General features: G+C 36.2%; 2 protein-coding genes across 2 annotated transcripts; both read right to left on the bottom strand.

Annotated features, from left to right (window-relative positions):
* Positions 1 to 1,019: 1,019 nt before the first annotated feature.
* On the bottom strand, positions 1,020 to 1,510 carry LOC108368488 (kunitz-type serine protease inhibitor long epsilon-dendrotoxin Arg55-like). The gene is made up of 2 exons (XM_017623337.1): positions 1,414 to 1,510; positions 1,020 to 1,225 (listed from the first exon to the last, which is right to left on the bottom strand). The coding sequence occupies exons 1-2, from the start codon at positions 1,502 to 1,504 to the stop codon at positions 1,020 to 1,022; spliced, it is 297 nt and encodes a 98-aa protein (XP_017478826.1). The 5' UTR covers positions 1,505 to 1,510.
* A 4,559-nt stretch (positions 1,511 to 6,069) lies between these two features.
* LOC108368709 (male accessory gland serine protease inhibitor-like) lies at positions 6,070 to 6,938 on the bottom strand. Its single transcript, XM_017623614.1, has 2 exons — positions 6,832 to 6,938; positions 6,070 to 6,315 (listed from the first exon to the last, which is right to left on the bottom strand). The coding sequence occupies exons 1-2, from the start codon at positions 6,920 to 6,922 to the stop codon at positions 6,110 to 6,112; spliced, it is 297 nt and encodes a 98-aa protein (XP_017479103.1). The 5' UTR covers positions 6,923 to 6,938; the 3' UTR covers positions 6,070 to 6,109.
* Between the last annotated feature and the right edge of the window lie 8,533 nt (positions 6,939 to 15,471).

Here is a 15,471-nt window from a genome sequence, read left to right on the forward strand (position 1 = left end):
CGAAAAGGGGACATGGTTCCTGCCGTACAAATTTACTGTTTTATACTGCTTATCTCTAGAGGTGTTCATGGTAGAGTACTGGGACTTGGTACTGGGGTATGTAAAATCAATTCTAAATTCATGGAAGAAGATTAGGGTTATAAGAAAAAGGGGCGTGGCACTTCCAGTACAAATTTACTTTTTCTTGCCACATATCCCTGGAAGTGTTTGTGGAAGATTACTGGAACTTGGTATGGAGTTGTGTATACAAAATATATCAATTGCTCATGGGAAAAATGTGAGTTATTAAAAAAGGAGGCATGTCGCCTCCCATACATACTAAAAACTTCTTAATACATATCTCTGGAAGGATAGAAAATCTCTCGAAGTATTTTAAATTTGTTATGAAGATTTATTTTATAAGTGCCGTACTGACAGAATAAATTTCATTAAATGGAAAAGGGAGAGCCGGGTTCGGCCTTATAATCTAAAGCTCTCTTGAGGCATTTGCTACAGTGATGAGAAGTGGTATTTTATCAAGGCCAGGTTACTAAATTTGAGTTGGAAATATTAGAACCCGCCGTGGCACCTCCAAGAAGGTTACACGTTTACGCGTCGTATACATGGAACCATTTTAAGATAAACTTAGAGGGATTGATATCTTTCGTATGCCTAGCGCGCAGACGAGATTTTATAATTTCATAGTTTTTAACGGCCTAAATACCTTAACTCGCTTAAAAAGTAACGAGCTATAACGAAATGGGCACAGAAATAAAATCTAACATCATTAAATTACTTTTCATATTTGTATAAAAGCGCGGGGTGAAACCCGCGGGTGTAAGCTAGTTGATAAATAAATACTAATGCAGCGTAAACACAATAACAGCACCAAGTACAGAAGAACCGCGAGTATAAGAGGCCATAAAGGATATAAAGTCAACTATGATAATGCCCATCATTCACAGCAAAAGTCGCAAGTACAAACAAAATCGTATTACATAGAATTAAAACGGTCTTTAATATAATTTAAATATACATATTTATCCAACAACTACTCGTGGCGGTCGCGGCCGACAAAATCGTTCACATAGAGCAAGTGAACAGTAGCGATTCGCATTTCCACCACAACCCCGATAAGAAAAGAATAGGCACCGCCTCAAAATGGTATTATAGTACCATTGAGAGCCTGGAACACAGCCTGGACCAGTTCTACCTTCGTCAAGTTGCTCAATGCATGATGGATAAGCTATTAAATAATAGTAAAATGATGTAAATAATAAAAAGTTTAAAATATGAGAAACATTTTATATTCATAAAAAAATATATGCATTTATGCAGCCACTTCTATGCCGATATTTTAACAGTTCGTTGTTGGAGATCTCTTTTGAGAGAATACTATTCGGACCTACATTCTGCTGAAAATACAGCACTTACCGGGCAGTATACAACTCTGTGCATACGCCTTATGATTTAACACAATTAGGAGAAATGAAAATATCAAAAATTGAATATTGATTGCTGCCATATTGAATTTTGTAAGTAGCGAAATTCGACTATTAATGCGATATGGACAGCCTGTGACTTTATATAATAAAATTGTAAAAGTATTATATATAAAAAATATAAAAAATGTGGCTTTGTTCTTTATCTACTTACAAACATAGTACATACAGTGACTCAAACAATCATTCACATGCTGATTTATTTTAAAAATTCACAATGTTATCAAGTTATATTTTTTTTTTGCATTTTATCGTACTAAAACTATATGGGCTATAAAACTACGTACCTAAAATTCCTCTAAAAAATCAGATTAAATAGTTGGAAATTTGTATGAGAATTTGTGGAGTGTTTCAAAGTTTTGTATAAAGTTTTATTTACATATGTATATGGTTTTGGTTATGGGTTATTTCATGTAAAAGAGGAAAACGACAAAAAATTTTAAATGCCTTAATTATTCCCATTTTAGTGGAGACCTTACTAAATTACCACATTACTACTACTACTACAAAAAAAATAAAAGAAGCTGTAATTTTTATCTATGGAAACTTTTAATTCATATATAATTAAATACTATACAGCAGTCATATGGGCCTGTCCCACCAGTCACAATTTTAAATATTTTTAAAAATTTCTATGAAGATCATAGCAGGCTAATTTTTAATGAATGATAACTAGTATAGTTATACGGAAGAAAATGCTCAAAACCGATAGAAAAAAAATCGAAATTCAACTGAGTTTATTAGCAACTTAAAACTCTCACTTTGAATGGGCTATAATTTATAGCCTATAAAACTACACACTGGGATTTTTTTTTGTAAAAAATCGGTTTAAAAGAGTTGAAATTTTGATGAAAATTTGCTGAAATTTTGATGTAGATGTTATTTATTGTAGATAAAAAATTACCAAAAAAAAATTGGGCATGGAAAACATTTTTTGAATACCGTAAAAAAATATGGCAAAACACTTTTGTGAGTCACTGTATTTTACAACACAAAAAAAGTCTTGCTTGAAAACTAAGCGGTTTGACTAAAATGCGTATTTTATAAAGAATTAACAAATAAATGTTAACTTGAAAAATATCGTGAATATGTACATATGTATGTGCATACATATGAATGTAAACAAAATCACCATGTGAACGCTTGTTCCAGTCACTATAAAGTATGTACGTATGTAGATAGTTATTTTAAATTGTGAAACAAGAAAATGCACTTGTGTTTTGCAAATATAGGACACCATATGTATGTATTAGGGTGGTACAAAAATGCATGTGGGGGGAAAAGTATGGTCGGAATTTTTATGCTCTCACCCCCCTAGGACTGTTCTATACTGAAAAAATAATTTTTGAAGTGAAACTTAATGTTATCAAGTTATATTGGTTGCGTTAAATATTTAGCCCCAAGCCATAAACTCTGTATCGTTCGTTCGATTTTTAAAAATGAGGTGTCACATGAAAGGGCTTGACCTGCAGATGTGCAGTATGGTTTTAGTCTTTTAAAGGGTTGCCATATATACGAAAATCAAATTCAAATTATTTATTAAGTTAAACGAATTATCCCAATATGGGTATCAAAAGAAATGGTTTTGAATAAGTTGTATTTTCTAGCTAAATGTAGGAGGGTTGCCACCTGTTTCAAAAGTAAAATTTAGTTAAATTATACAAAAGTCTTACGCTTAAAATACTATACAGTACAGAAAGAGCTTACAGAAACACAATTAAAATATTTTTGAGGTGCCTGAAGAGGGTGGCCACCTGTTTAAAAAGTTAAACTCAAATTATTGAAGCAAATCTTATTATTATAGCTCCGTTATGTTTGTCGCACATTTCTTTCTTTCTGGAATTTCCTCTATTAAGTTTCACTTCTTCCGCGCGTAGGGACTACACGCACTGAGTTTTTTTTATTTAAAAAAAATATTTAGATGTCGCTGAAAGCGCTCAAAGGAAAAAAACACTTTTCGTAGAAATGGTATAGCATTCTTGAAAATCAATATTTTTCGATCGGAGAACTCTGTTTATCTTCAGGAGATCCCCAATAATAATATCGAACCATTTATTGAACCATTTTATCATAGCAACTATATTTTATAGGTGCGCCAAAGCCCCAGAAAATGCAATGGGAGTGATAAATAAAAAATCTTTAGTATTTAAAAATGGTTAAATAAACAATTGGATATTGTTATTGGAAGTCCCCTGAAGGAAACCAGAGTTTTCCGATCGAAAAATATTGATTTTCAAGAATTCCATACCATTTCTACGAAAAGCGGTTTTCCGAATATAAAATATGTACATGGAAAACTTTGAGCGCTTAGATATTTTTTGATTTCAAAGTCGGCGATTGGGATCAACTTGTCAAATAACGTTAAACTACAGGCATCTCACCCTAATTTATTTAATAATTTAAATTGCAAATTAAATTTTGCGCTTTCCTTTTGCGAATCTTTCTATTTTCCTTTCAGTGTCAATTTCAATATCTAAATAATTGTACGCGTAAAAGCGATAGACCTATCAGTCTTTCTTCATTCATGGTACTACGCAACCATGTTTTTAACCGGCGAAGGGTTGAAAAACTTCTTTCGGAAGTAGCGTTACTAGCTGGAAGTGTGACCAGAATGCGGAGAAGGTTGTTAATCAATGGAAAAGCTTATTCGTCGCATTTATCAAGAACTTCTGCTGCTGATTTTGGGAATGGCTTTTCGCTTTCCTTATTGGTCCATCGTTCCAGCCACACTTTACACTCGCCTTCCAAAGTGATACCGTCATTTTCTAAGAAAAGTTCGTATCGTTTTCCAAGCGATTTTACGCGTTGGATAGCATTATTATTTTCGTCAGGCGTATTATATTCCCCAATTCTAGATGGAAGTAATAAGTTCAAATCAAAAATGTTTAATGCCTCTTTCGGCCATCTTTCTCGGAGATCGAGCAAATTATTATCCAATAGCGGTATAAATATTGCCTTTCGATAATAATCTTCAGCGTTAGACGCACGATAATTAGCGCGAAACTTTTGTCTATTCGCTCTCTGAGGAAGGACAATGTCAAAACTCCTTAGCGATATCGATAACTTTTGAAAATACATATATCAGAAAAATGTGTGTCAGCATTTTCTCTATAATTTCGAAGAATATTCACAATGCCATTGACTGCTTCGCTAGCGCGACTCAAGTCAAGCGAGGGCGCTTGGAGAAGTAAACTTTTAATTTTTTATTTTTATACCCGAGCGCACTTGTGCACATGGGTATATTAATTTTGTTCACATAACGGTTGTGTGTAACAGCCAAAACGAATCGAGATAGATATAGAAAAATGTATACATAAATGATCAGAATGAAAAGAGAAATCGATTAAGCCATGTCTGTCTGCCCGTCTGTCCGTCCGTCCGTGTACACGATAACTCGAGTAAAAATTAAGATTTTTCAACGAAATTTGGTATGTAGGTTTCCATTTATCCAAGGTAGGTTGGTATTGAAAATGGGCGAAATCGGACTGTAACCACGCCTACTTCCCATATAACGGTAATTTAGAGATATACAAAATCTTCGATAAACCAGTAAATATTAAAGCTAATTTGTTCAAAATTGATGCTTGGAACAACTCTTTACCAAGAAATACGTTTATGATAAAATTTTGGAAAATGGGCGTGGCACCGTCCACTTATTATCACGTATATGTATCTCGGTAACCGTTCTACCAATTTGTACCAAACTCGGCGTAGTTATTGTGCTTGCCACGTAAAAGCAAAAGGTTGAAAATTATTGAAAGCGGACTAAAATTGAGGCCGCTTTACATATAACGGTAAATTTCAGAACTGCTTGAAACTTAAAAATTTCGAAATCTAAGGACTGTAATTTACTCAAAATTGATACGCCCCGGCTTACCATGTAGCGGTAGCTTTCGGTAAGGTGAAAAATATATGTANACGCGTTCGATAGTATTATTTTTTTCGTTAGGCGTATTATATTCCCCAATTTTAGATGGAGGTAATAAGTTCAAATAAAAATTGTTTAATGTCTCTTTCGGCAATCTTTCTCGGAGATCGAGCAAACTATTATCCAATAGCGGTATAAATATTGCCTTTCGATAATAACCTTCAGCGTTAGACGCACGATAATTAGCGCGAAACTTTTGTCTATTCGCTCTCTGAGGAAGGACAATGTCAAAACTCCTTAGCGATATCGATAACTTTTGAAAATACNGGAATTTGTTTCTCCCGAGAAAGAAATCCTCCAATAATTAACTCCCAGGATGTAGCATTTTCCCCGAAAATTTGGAAGGAGAAAATTCAAACTTCGTAAGAGCTGTTTGATACTTTTTTGACAGCTCAACTCCTCCATTTAATATAAAAAATCCGCTACCATCGCGGCTAAAATTATTTTGCACGCCTCTTTGGTGGCTCTTCGATTTTGAGGTAACATTGTGGCGAAATTTTTCTTGAACAGAAGCGAAAGATAGATGTACGAAGAGTTTCAAATGGCAAAGTTTTTAAAAATCAATTTTAAAGCCAACTAAAGGCCGTGATGGACTAAATTACTACGATAATGGACACAAACAAAAGCCACAAGTACAAACAAAGTCTTATTACACAGATTTAAAACGTTCTTTAATTTTCATTTAAATATAAGTACATATTTATCCAACAACTACTCGTGGTATAGGCGGCCGACAATTTCGTAAACATGCAGCACGTGAACAGTATCGATTCGTGTTTCCAGCACAACCCTGATATGTGAAAGCTACGCAACGCAACAAGCTCGGGTTATAGGACCAACGAGTGCCTCGAACACAACCTGGACCAGTACTACCTGCGCAAAATGGCTCCGTGCATGTTGGATTAGCTATTCGATAAGAGTTAAATGATAAAAATGACAAAAGTTATAAAATACTTATGGTGTTTTTGTTTATTCCGAAAAATGTTGCCCGTCCCTGGTGATGTTACACTCATACTTAGTGTTGTCGTTTTAAGCAACTAATAGATTTGCAGGGCAACTATCTGCCCTGACAACGTTTCAAAGGGCAGAGAATGTACTTTTTTTTTGCCTAACTGGAGTGCAACATTTTAGGAAACGAACACAGAATTTTATGGCCGGTGTGCCTTTTAATTTAGAATCGAACACGAAAAGAGAAAACGCAAATCAAAAGGGGACATTTTCTGGTAGAAACGAAAACACCATTAGTATAACATTTAAGTACTCAATTATTCAAATGATATTGAAAAATATTTGTTTTAACATAAGTTCTCATTAAAAATTATGTAGTTAAGCCACTTAAATATTTATTTAAATAAGTAGGTTTTGTATAATTATTTTGGGAGAATATTATGTGAACCTTCTGTCTGGTGTGAATACACTTACCGAGCGGTAGACAACGCAGTGCATATGCTTTATGATTTAATACAATTAGCAGGATTGAAAAAATTAAAAATTTTATATTGAGTGCTACCATACTGAATCTTCTGGGTACTGAAATTCGACTATTGATGCAAAAACGACAGCCTCAGATTTTATATAGTAAAATTTTTAAATAATTATGTAAAAAACATGCATTGTTTTTTATGTACATACATACATACGTATCAGGTAGTAACAAATAAATCATATGTACCTACATACAAACATATACAAACAATGTATTTTGGTCAGAACACCTGTTTTCGTTCAATTTATATAATACTTATGTATATACAGATATGTACATAGACCGTACCTTATAAGCAAAACAAAAAAAAAAAAAAACAGCGGTATACCTCTGAGACTTAAGTATTTTTGCAAGGCAATTTCGAAAAAAATTTCATTATTTTATTATTTTTGGCCGAACCTAGGGGCCGCCTTTTCACATTATTGGGTAACCTCTACAAACATTCGGCAAAAAAATAAAAAATTTTAATTAGTTTTACTGAAATAATCAAAATATGTACTTCCTTAGCAAAAGTTTAATAATTTAGGGTGAGCTTTAATTTATTGAGATTGGGGTGATAAGAACTGAGATGTGGTGCGTAAGTACTAGCACGAGCTACTTGAATGAGCTTTGGAACACAAAAAAAATTTCTCCTCGAGGCAAGAACATCGATATATCGTACTTTAACCCAAATTGTCCCAGATTAATTTTTTTTTTTGATTTTTCGCTTCCTTCTATATACAGGGTAAAAGTAGCTTCAAAGTAAAGGAAAAAAGATTGCTAAAACATTTGATAGTAGTATAGTTGTTCCGATATCGGCCGTTGCCTTATGGCAACACGCGGCGTATTCCAAATGGATTTCTAGAGGGCAGTATTTAGTTAAAATATAAAATAATAAAAACATTGTTTAAAAGTTTTAATAAATTTATTGATAATATATGCAAATTCTACGTTCAAAGCGGGTGTACGAGTTAATTTTTGGTATGAAAAGTAGCAAAATATATTTCAAATATAAACCCACCTCACATTTTAAACAGGCTTCTCGTCCTATAGTTTTACATTTTGCACCGGCACAACATTTAGTCACAGAAGATATAGGGTTTCAGTCATGATAAAAACATAGTAAGGTAAAACCGTTCTCTCAATTCGTCGGCCATGATTTTTTTTTTTGAAATTTTCCAACATTTTAAAATCATATAAAATTGAGAGTAAAAAAAAGGAATTGTTCAAAGTTGTTGTTGTTTGAGATTGAAAATGAGAATGTGTATGTGAGTTTGTGTGTAGAATTTTAAAATTAAATTGTTTGCAAACGTCAAGAATTTGAAAAATTCCTCTCAGCGGTTCTACCTTCCTATTTTTTTTTATCATGGTTCCAGTGTAGAGACCCCCGAGGCTAGGTAGCATCGAGCAGTCAATTAAAGACCGCACAAAGTATGTCGGAATAGTCTTGGACAGTAAGCTGCTGTGGAAGCGCAATGTTGCAGAAAGGGCGAAGAAGGTCAGCAACGCCCAAAAAAGGTCCTCATACGTCGGGCCATAGCAGAAGTTTAACCGCCTCGCGGCACTGTGCATCCCGGGAGCGCTGAGGTCCACTTCAAAGGCTGCTCTTGAAATTTTTTTTACCGCCCATTGACTTATTTGCAGAAACCGTGTTGCTGAATATGCAGGTAGATTGACGGCCATAGGGGAATCCAGTTTCAGAAACTTTGGGCTCATTCAATTGGGGCGGGAAGCGCAGGCAGCAGGGACAAGGCACCTAGATTTAAGTGGGACCGAAGATTTCGTACAACGATTTAGCAGGAGGGATGGCGCAAGAGAATGTAACCTAGCTATATATCACTAAACATTTTCACGGACGACTCTAACATTGCAACGGGAGTGGTTGCCGCAATTTACTGCCGGGAACTGAACGTCAGGCAGGCAGTAAGGTTGCCTGACAATTGCAGCATATTTTACGCAAAGGCTTTCGCGATGAGGATAGGAGCAAAGCTGGGCTACACCAGTAATGGTACATACTTTTTTGGAAAATTTCCACTCAGCAAAAATAAAATCCCCTCTTTTCCCTACGCGTTTAAAAATGTTTCCCCACAAAATTCCCTGTAATTTTTATCTAATAATTCCTCTTAACTTTAAAATAAGTCATTTCCCTTATAATTTTCTTCATAACAAGACATTTTATGCTTTCATTGCAACAGCCTCAAGCCAATTGGACCGGTCAAAGGTGTTTAACACCGTCAGTCACTCCATGCTACTAGAAAGCAGAGAGGCCTCCTCTTTCACACAGGACCTCAAACCCGAAACCCTCCGAGTAACCTTCGGCAGTCTGTTCTCTTTCTCGGCGCATACAACCGAAATTGTCAATAAAGTGCCGAGTCGCAACAAGGTCCTCAAGTTGCTAGCCGGCAGCACCAGGGGCAAAGGCAAAGAAACGTTGTTGGCAACATACAAGACAATTGGCCGGCCTGTTCTGAACTATGCAGTGCCTGTGTGGTCGCCGGGGACTCCTACTAGTCAGCAGTGGATGAAGCTACGGCCTGCCAAAATGCGGCACTCCGGACAGCGACCTGTCGAAGCTGCACACTTCTTGGGTCTTCCGTTACTTGAGTTTAACTGCGGTTCCAAGTACATTCAGCGTAGCCATACGGTAAGATTAATATTCAAAGCAAAGGATTTGCGAGTTGATTTTTTCAATACGAAATTTTTTTAATTTTATATGTCAGGTGCAGTTTAATAAAGCTTTTTTGTGCCCAATGCATCTCTTAAGATTCTTGGATTAATAGATTTAATCCAAAACAAAACAGTCAAATTGTAAAAATTAGCTTTAAAAAGGGATCGATTTTCAAAAACAAATCCGATAAAGAGGTGATTTCGAATTACTGCTTGAAACACATTACTAGAGTTCACTCTTTGATGCGAAAATGCGCAAGGCAAAATTGAGCATAAAATCGTGAACAGTGTAGTTGCTTTGGCTGCAAAATTTCAAACAGTCCAGTCACAGCGCGCTCTCAAATATTCGTTGCGCTTCGTTTGTGCTGTCGCTTTAAAAGTCTGATTATGGCAACTTAACTTAACTTAACGGAACGTAGAACTTAGAGAAACAAAATGAAACAGATTTCGACGTGGCATTAAGTTACGTTAAGTTTCGGCTGTTCAATTATGAGCAACACCCATTTAACAGAATTTGTATGAGAGAGTCGTAAGTTACGTTAAGTTGCCATAATCAGACCATAACTTCCGAACGATGTACGAACAGCACAGTACAACACAGTTTTCTCGCTCTTTGTATTTCAGTCAGGGTTTTAGCCAGTGCTGCCAGAACTTTTTGGACCAATCGGCTAAATTGGCGAAAAAACCGGCTAAAAACGGCTAAACTGTTTCAACTAAATTTCACATATTTTATTTAAATAAATCACAGGTAGAAAGACTAGTTCAAGACAGTGTCGTGATGGATAATCTTTGCTGGCTAAAATTTTGCCAGTACAAAATGAACGCTTCTCTTGCATCAAAATGAACGCTTGCTCTCTCAATTTTTGTGTGTTGGATAATTTTTTGTCGTTATCGAACGCCACCCAGTAAAAATTTGGAAAAGCTATTTCAAATTTTTGTGTTGGCGAACTCAACTAATTTGTTATTTTCTAAGTTTGCGAATAAAATGTCACACTTAAAGCGCAGTTAGTCAACGACGTAGCGTAAACGTAGGTTGGCGTACGTAACACCATATCAAATTTACCGTTGATAGAGAGTAAGAGAAGCAACGGCAACGTCACCGCCATGCGGTGGTGAGTTTTCGTCAACACGCGAATCCCATAAGGTAGATCGTGTCTGCGTCAACCTACGTCTACGCTACGTCGTTGACTGTTAAAGCTTTTAAATTTAAGACATTCATAAAAAACTTTTTATGGAGAAAATCCCCGCTACGGCCTTCCATGATTCAATAATGAAAGGTTTTGAAAGTAGCTTTTTTCAAAAAATTTGCACTCCCTCCCACAGGGATGGTTTTTGGAAGCAGGAGAAATAGGGGAAGAATTCAATCACACTTCCTAAAATGGTAGCTAAATTTCACAAAAAGGGGGGATAATAGTGGTTTAATTATTTAATTTAAACAAGCTTATTATATCGAATATAACCCCTGATTGTTAGTAAAAATAAATTTTATATGCATATATGTACCAAAGTTGCGTACGTCAGACGTCACATAACTCGAGAATGGATGGTCCACTTTGAGCTATATTTTTTTGGTGTGTTTGTTTGCCTTGTACATTTTTTGCGGTACTATTTACAGTTGATGGATATTACGAAGCTATTTGTTTGTGAAAAAGTTATGGAAGTTTGATAAAAAAAAAAATGACAAATAACATTACAGAGCTTACGTTTCTTTCGCGGTTTTGGCTCGATTGCTTCGGATATGGGGTAATTTGAAGTCTTTGATGTTGCACTTTTAGTGTTCTGGGGAGATTATGCCGCCGTCAGAATATTAAACATTGGCTTACACACTTCCGATTGGCGATTCGTGCTGGTCGAACTCAGGAAAAATAAAATGGACACGCAGCCCAGTGGCGTTCAGTAACGACTGACACAGGGAACGTGATGAACATCGTCAAATGAGAAGTGCCGTAAGTTTGAAATTACATCCCGCCTGCGTGTGTTACCATTGGCCCCATGTATGTGGTTTGCCAAAATTATACTACGTCAAAGACCACTCTCAGACACGTCAAGTCTTGCTTTCAAGTCTGCTCGGTTCGTAGGCGAAGGAGGTGAGAAGAGAGGGGAAGAGTACATTCGTCTCACCTCCTTCCCGTAATTGTGATAACGACATCCCGAAAATCACGGGATCGTAAAAAGCGAAAAAATTAACATCCCTAGTGTTCACACAATTGGGATACGATTTGCCCCAAATTTTGGCAGATACCCAATCGTGTGACACTGCCTTTAAACTTGTATTTATACGGATGTTTTTAAAGAATGAACTATAAAAACTAACCAAAATTAAATAACAGCAAAAATAATATTTAAAAACTGGTGCAAATTTGGTGCGGCTATAATTTGTTCGACTACTGTACATAAGTTGCCTATGATTGCTCGGCCGTGCTATCATAGCAGCACAATGCCACTAAGCGCATTTTAAAATTTTCAGGCAATAGCCTCATGCGATTATCGATTATATTATTTGTTGCTTGTGTGAAATATTTTATTTTCAAAATATGTTGAAATAAAACGGAAACTAAAAAAATTTGCAAAACGGCTAACACTTTGCTATCTCAACCGGCTACACTGGTTTTAGCTGTGCGTTAAGCTGCCCTTACATGAGGCGATTTTTTGACAGGCGATAATCGCATGCAAAAGTTGCTGTCTACTTTTAGGCAAGCGATTTTTGAATCACCATTTACAAGAGCGATTTTTCCAGAGCAATGTTGAACCGTCTAGAAAATCGCTTCATCTAAATCCAGCATTAGGTAGAAACCGGGTGCGTAACGTTGCCATAGGTTTGTTGTAAAAAAAACTGTGGAATATTTCACATTTTCGCACTTTCGCTCAAACGCCCATAGTTTTGCCTTAAAGAGGCGGCGACAGAGCTACGCCATAGCTGTGGTTGCTTCCAGATTAGATCTATTTCTATTTTTCTAGCTACAGATAAGGTTCTTCCCTTCTTTTATGTCAAACTCATACAAATTCACAATGTCACTGTCGCGTTCAAAAAATTAATCTCGCTATCCATGATTCNAAAAAAAAAAATGACAAATAACATTACAGAGCTTACGTTTCTTTCGCGGTTTTGGCTCGATTGCTTCGGATATGGGGTAATTTGAAGTCTTTGATGTTGCACTTTTAGTGTTCTGGGGAGATTATGCCGCCGTCAGAATATTAAACATTGGCTTACACACTTCCGATTGGCGATTCGTGCTGGTCGAACTCAGGAAAAATAAAATGGACACGCAGCCCAGTGGCGTTCAGTAACGACTGACACAGGGAACGTGATGAACATCGTCAAATGAGAAGTGCCGTAAGTTTGAAATTACATCCCGCCTGCGTGTGTTACCATTGGCCCCATGTATGTGGTTTGCCAAAATTATACTACGTCAAAGACCACTCNAGGGAGTGTCAAACCGCAGCTGTCAATAATTATCTAACCTTATATTATTGAATCATGCTCGCTATCGAGAAAGCTTTTAGATCAGCGAGAGAGCGGGGGGTTGAAGTGGAATATAACCCAACTAACAGAATCAGTGGTGTTTTTAAATAAAAGAAGTTATCCCAAGGTGGTTATCAGGCGAAAGAAGGGGGGCTGAACACCTTTCGCAGAGAACACCTTTCTGCGTAGGCGGCCTTCGGCCGCACTTAGGAATTATAACCCTCAGGCAGTAGAATTCTCCTTTCTGTTTTGCGAAGAAAAGGAGCTGAACACCTTTTGCAGGGAACACCTTTGTATATTTTTAATGCTTGCTGGGTTATATCCTATTTCCTTTTGTCTCTCATTCTTTTGCATATTTTGAAGTTTGACAGCTGAACTGCGCCATTTAATTTGCATATGCAACCAAAGTCAGACGCATGATTTAGAAGGTGTTTTATTTAATAAATTGTGCTTAATTGGTTAATATTAAAGTCATAAAGAAAGTTATGACTCATCGAGTAAAGTGTAAAGTCAGGGAGAATATAAAAAAATATTGGTGAAGTGGCTANATATTACGTTCAACATTTCGTTTAAAATACCAGATTTCCTGCAAATACATTAGAATTTACAAAAGGAGTTTCACTACTAATTGCCTACTTTGCGTACTGTTCTACTACCATTTGCGCACCAAGATATTTCATTCTTCCCCTTTCTCCGTCCTTCGTGAATGCAACCTTTTGTAAGGGAGTGTCAAACCGCAGCTGTCAATAATTATCTAACCTTATATTATTGAATCATGCTCGCTATCGAGAAAGCTTTTAGATCAGCGAGAGAGCGGGGGGTTGAAGTGGAATATAACCCAACTAACAGAATCAGTGGTGTTTTTAAATAAAAGAAGTTATCCCAAGGTGGTTATCAGGCGAAAGAAGGGGGGCTGAACACCTTTCGCAGAGAACACCTTTCTGCGTAGGCGGCCTTCGGCCGCACTTAGGAATTATAACCCTCAGGCAGTAGAATTCTCCTTTCTGTTTTGCGAAGAAAAGGAGCTGAACACCTTTTGCAGGGAACACCTTTGTATATTTTTAATGCTTGCTGGGTTATATCCTATTTCCTTTTGTCTCTCATTCTTTTGCATATTTTGAAGTTTGACAGCTGAACTGCGCCATTTAATTTGCATATGCAACCAAAGTCAGACGCATGATTTAGAAGGTGTTTTATTTAATAAATTGTGCTTAATTGGTTAATATTAAAGTCATAAAGAAAGTTATGACTCATCGAGTAAAGTGTAAAGTCAGGGAGAATATAAAAAAATATTGGTGAAGTGGCTACTTTAAGGAGAATAGGAGTGATAAATGTACGCTAATTTCCGAATTTTACAAAAAAGGGCATATTTCTAACCCAAATTATAAATAAATTAGTGACCAAAAATTACAAAAGTGGGTGCTAAAATAATGTGTAGACCCTTCGCTACTAGTGTGTGCAAATTTGTTTTGGATCGGGTCACCCCTTTGGCCGCAATACCTCGAAATAGATCGGCAACGTACTAAACCGTACCCCAAATTTCCCACAAACTACCAAGGTGTTATTGTTGTTATTGTAGTAGTATACAAAATTCCCCAAAGAGTTTTCGGGAAATGATTTTGGAGTGACAGTCCTTACCAGATATGAATTTGGGTCGTTCCGGTTACGTAGACCCGACTGTCGTGGGAACGCACGCGGGCAAGGTGTTCATGTACGTTAATTCAAACATTTATATATTTGCGGAAATATTTCCGTTTCCCTGAATAAATGGTTTTCCTAGCCAACATGGCAACCCTAAATCATGATCAGTTGGCACATCCGCTTTTAGTGGAACAGTTACCCACCCTGCGTTGTTTGTAATCGGCAAGTGAAAATTTTAGGGAGTTGTAAAAAATCGAAGTTTTCTTTAACTATTTTATGCAAATTGCAATTAAAGTGAATGCAAATGGTGTATAAATTTGTAAATAGGAAGAGCCAGTGTTAATAGTGAAGTGTGGAGAGCGTGTGTAGTAGAAAAATAAACTAGTGAAAAATGGCGGTGAAAGCAATGTGCGCCAATTGGTTTTAAGACAATTCTGATGCGATTAAGAAGTGAAGAGTGTTTCATACAATGCAATTAGTGTTTAAAATAAATGCAATGGATGCGTTTTCAAAGTTTTTATTTAAAAAGAGAGAGAAAAATCGCCGAAGCAGTTACAAGCATAAATGAAACTATGTATAAAGTGCAGCAGTTGAGAGATGTAAGTGGTTTTCAAAAAGATGTACCTACATATAAAACTATGCTTTAAAATTTAAACTGCCTTAAACTGCATCTAGCCGGTTAAACATGAAACGTTTTATATACATTTCTATTTATGCGACTATATTTTTAAGAAACCTTTCTAAGCTAGGGACGGAAAATAATCATAATTTTTGTAATTTTTACTAGGGATTCGCGATTAAGCTGAATAAGCGAAACCTGATTCAT

This window comes from Rhagoletis zephyria, unplaced genomic scaffold (genome assembly GCF_001687245.7).
Source record: "Rhagoletis zephyria isolate East Lansing unplaced genomic scaffold, Rhagoletis_zephyria_1.1 Rzeph_scaffold_00052, whole genome shotgun sequence".
NCBI lineage: Eukaryota > Metazoa > Arthropoda > Insecta > Diptera > Tephritidae > Rhagoletis > Rhagoletis zephyria.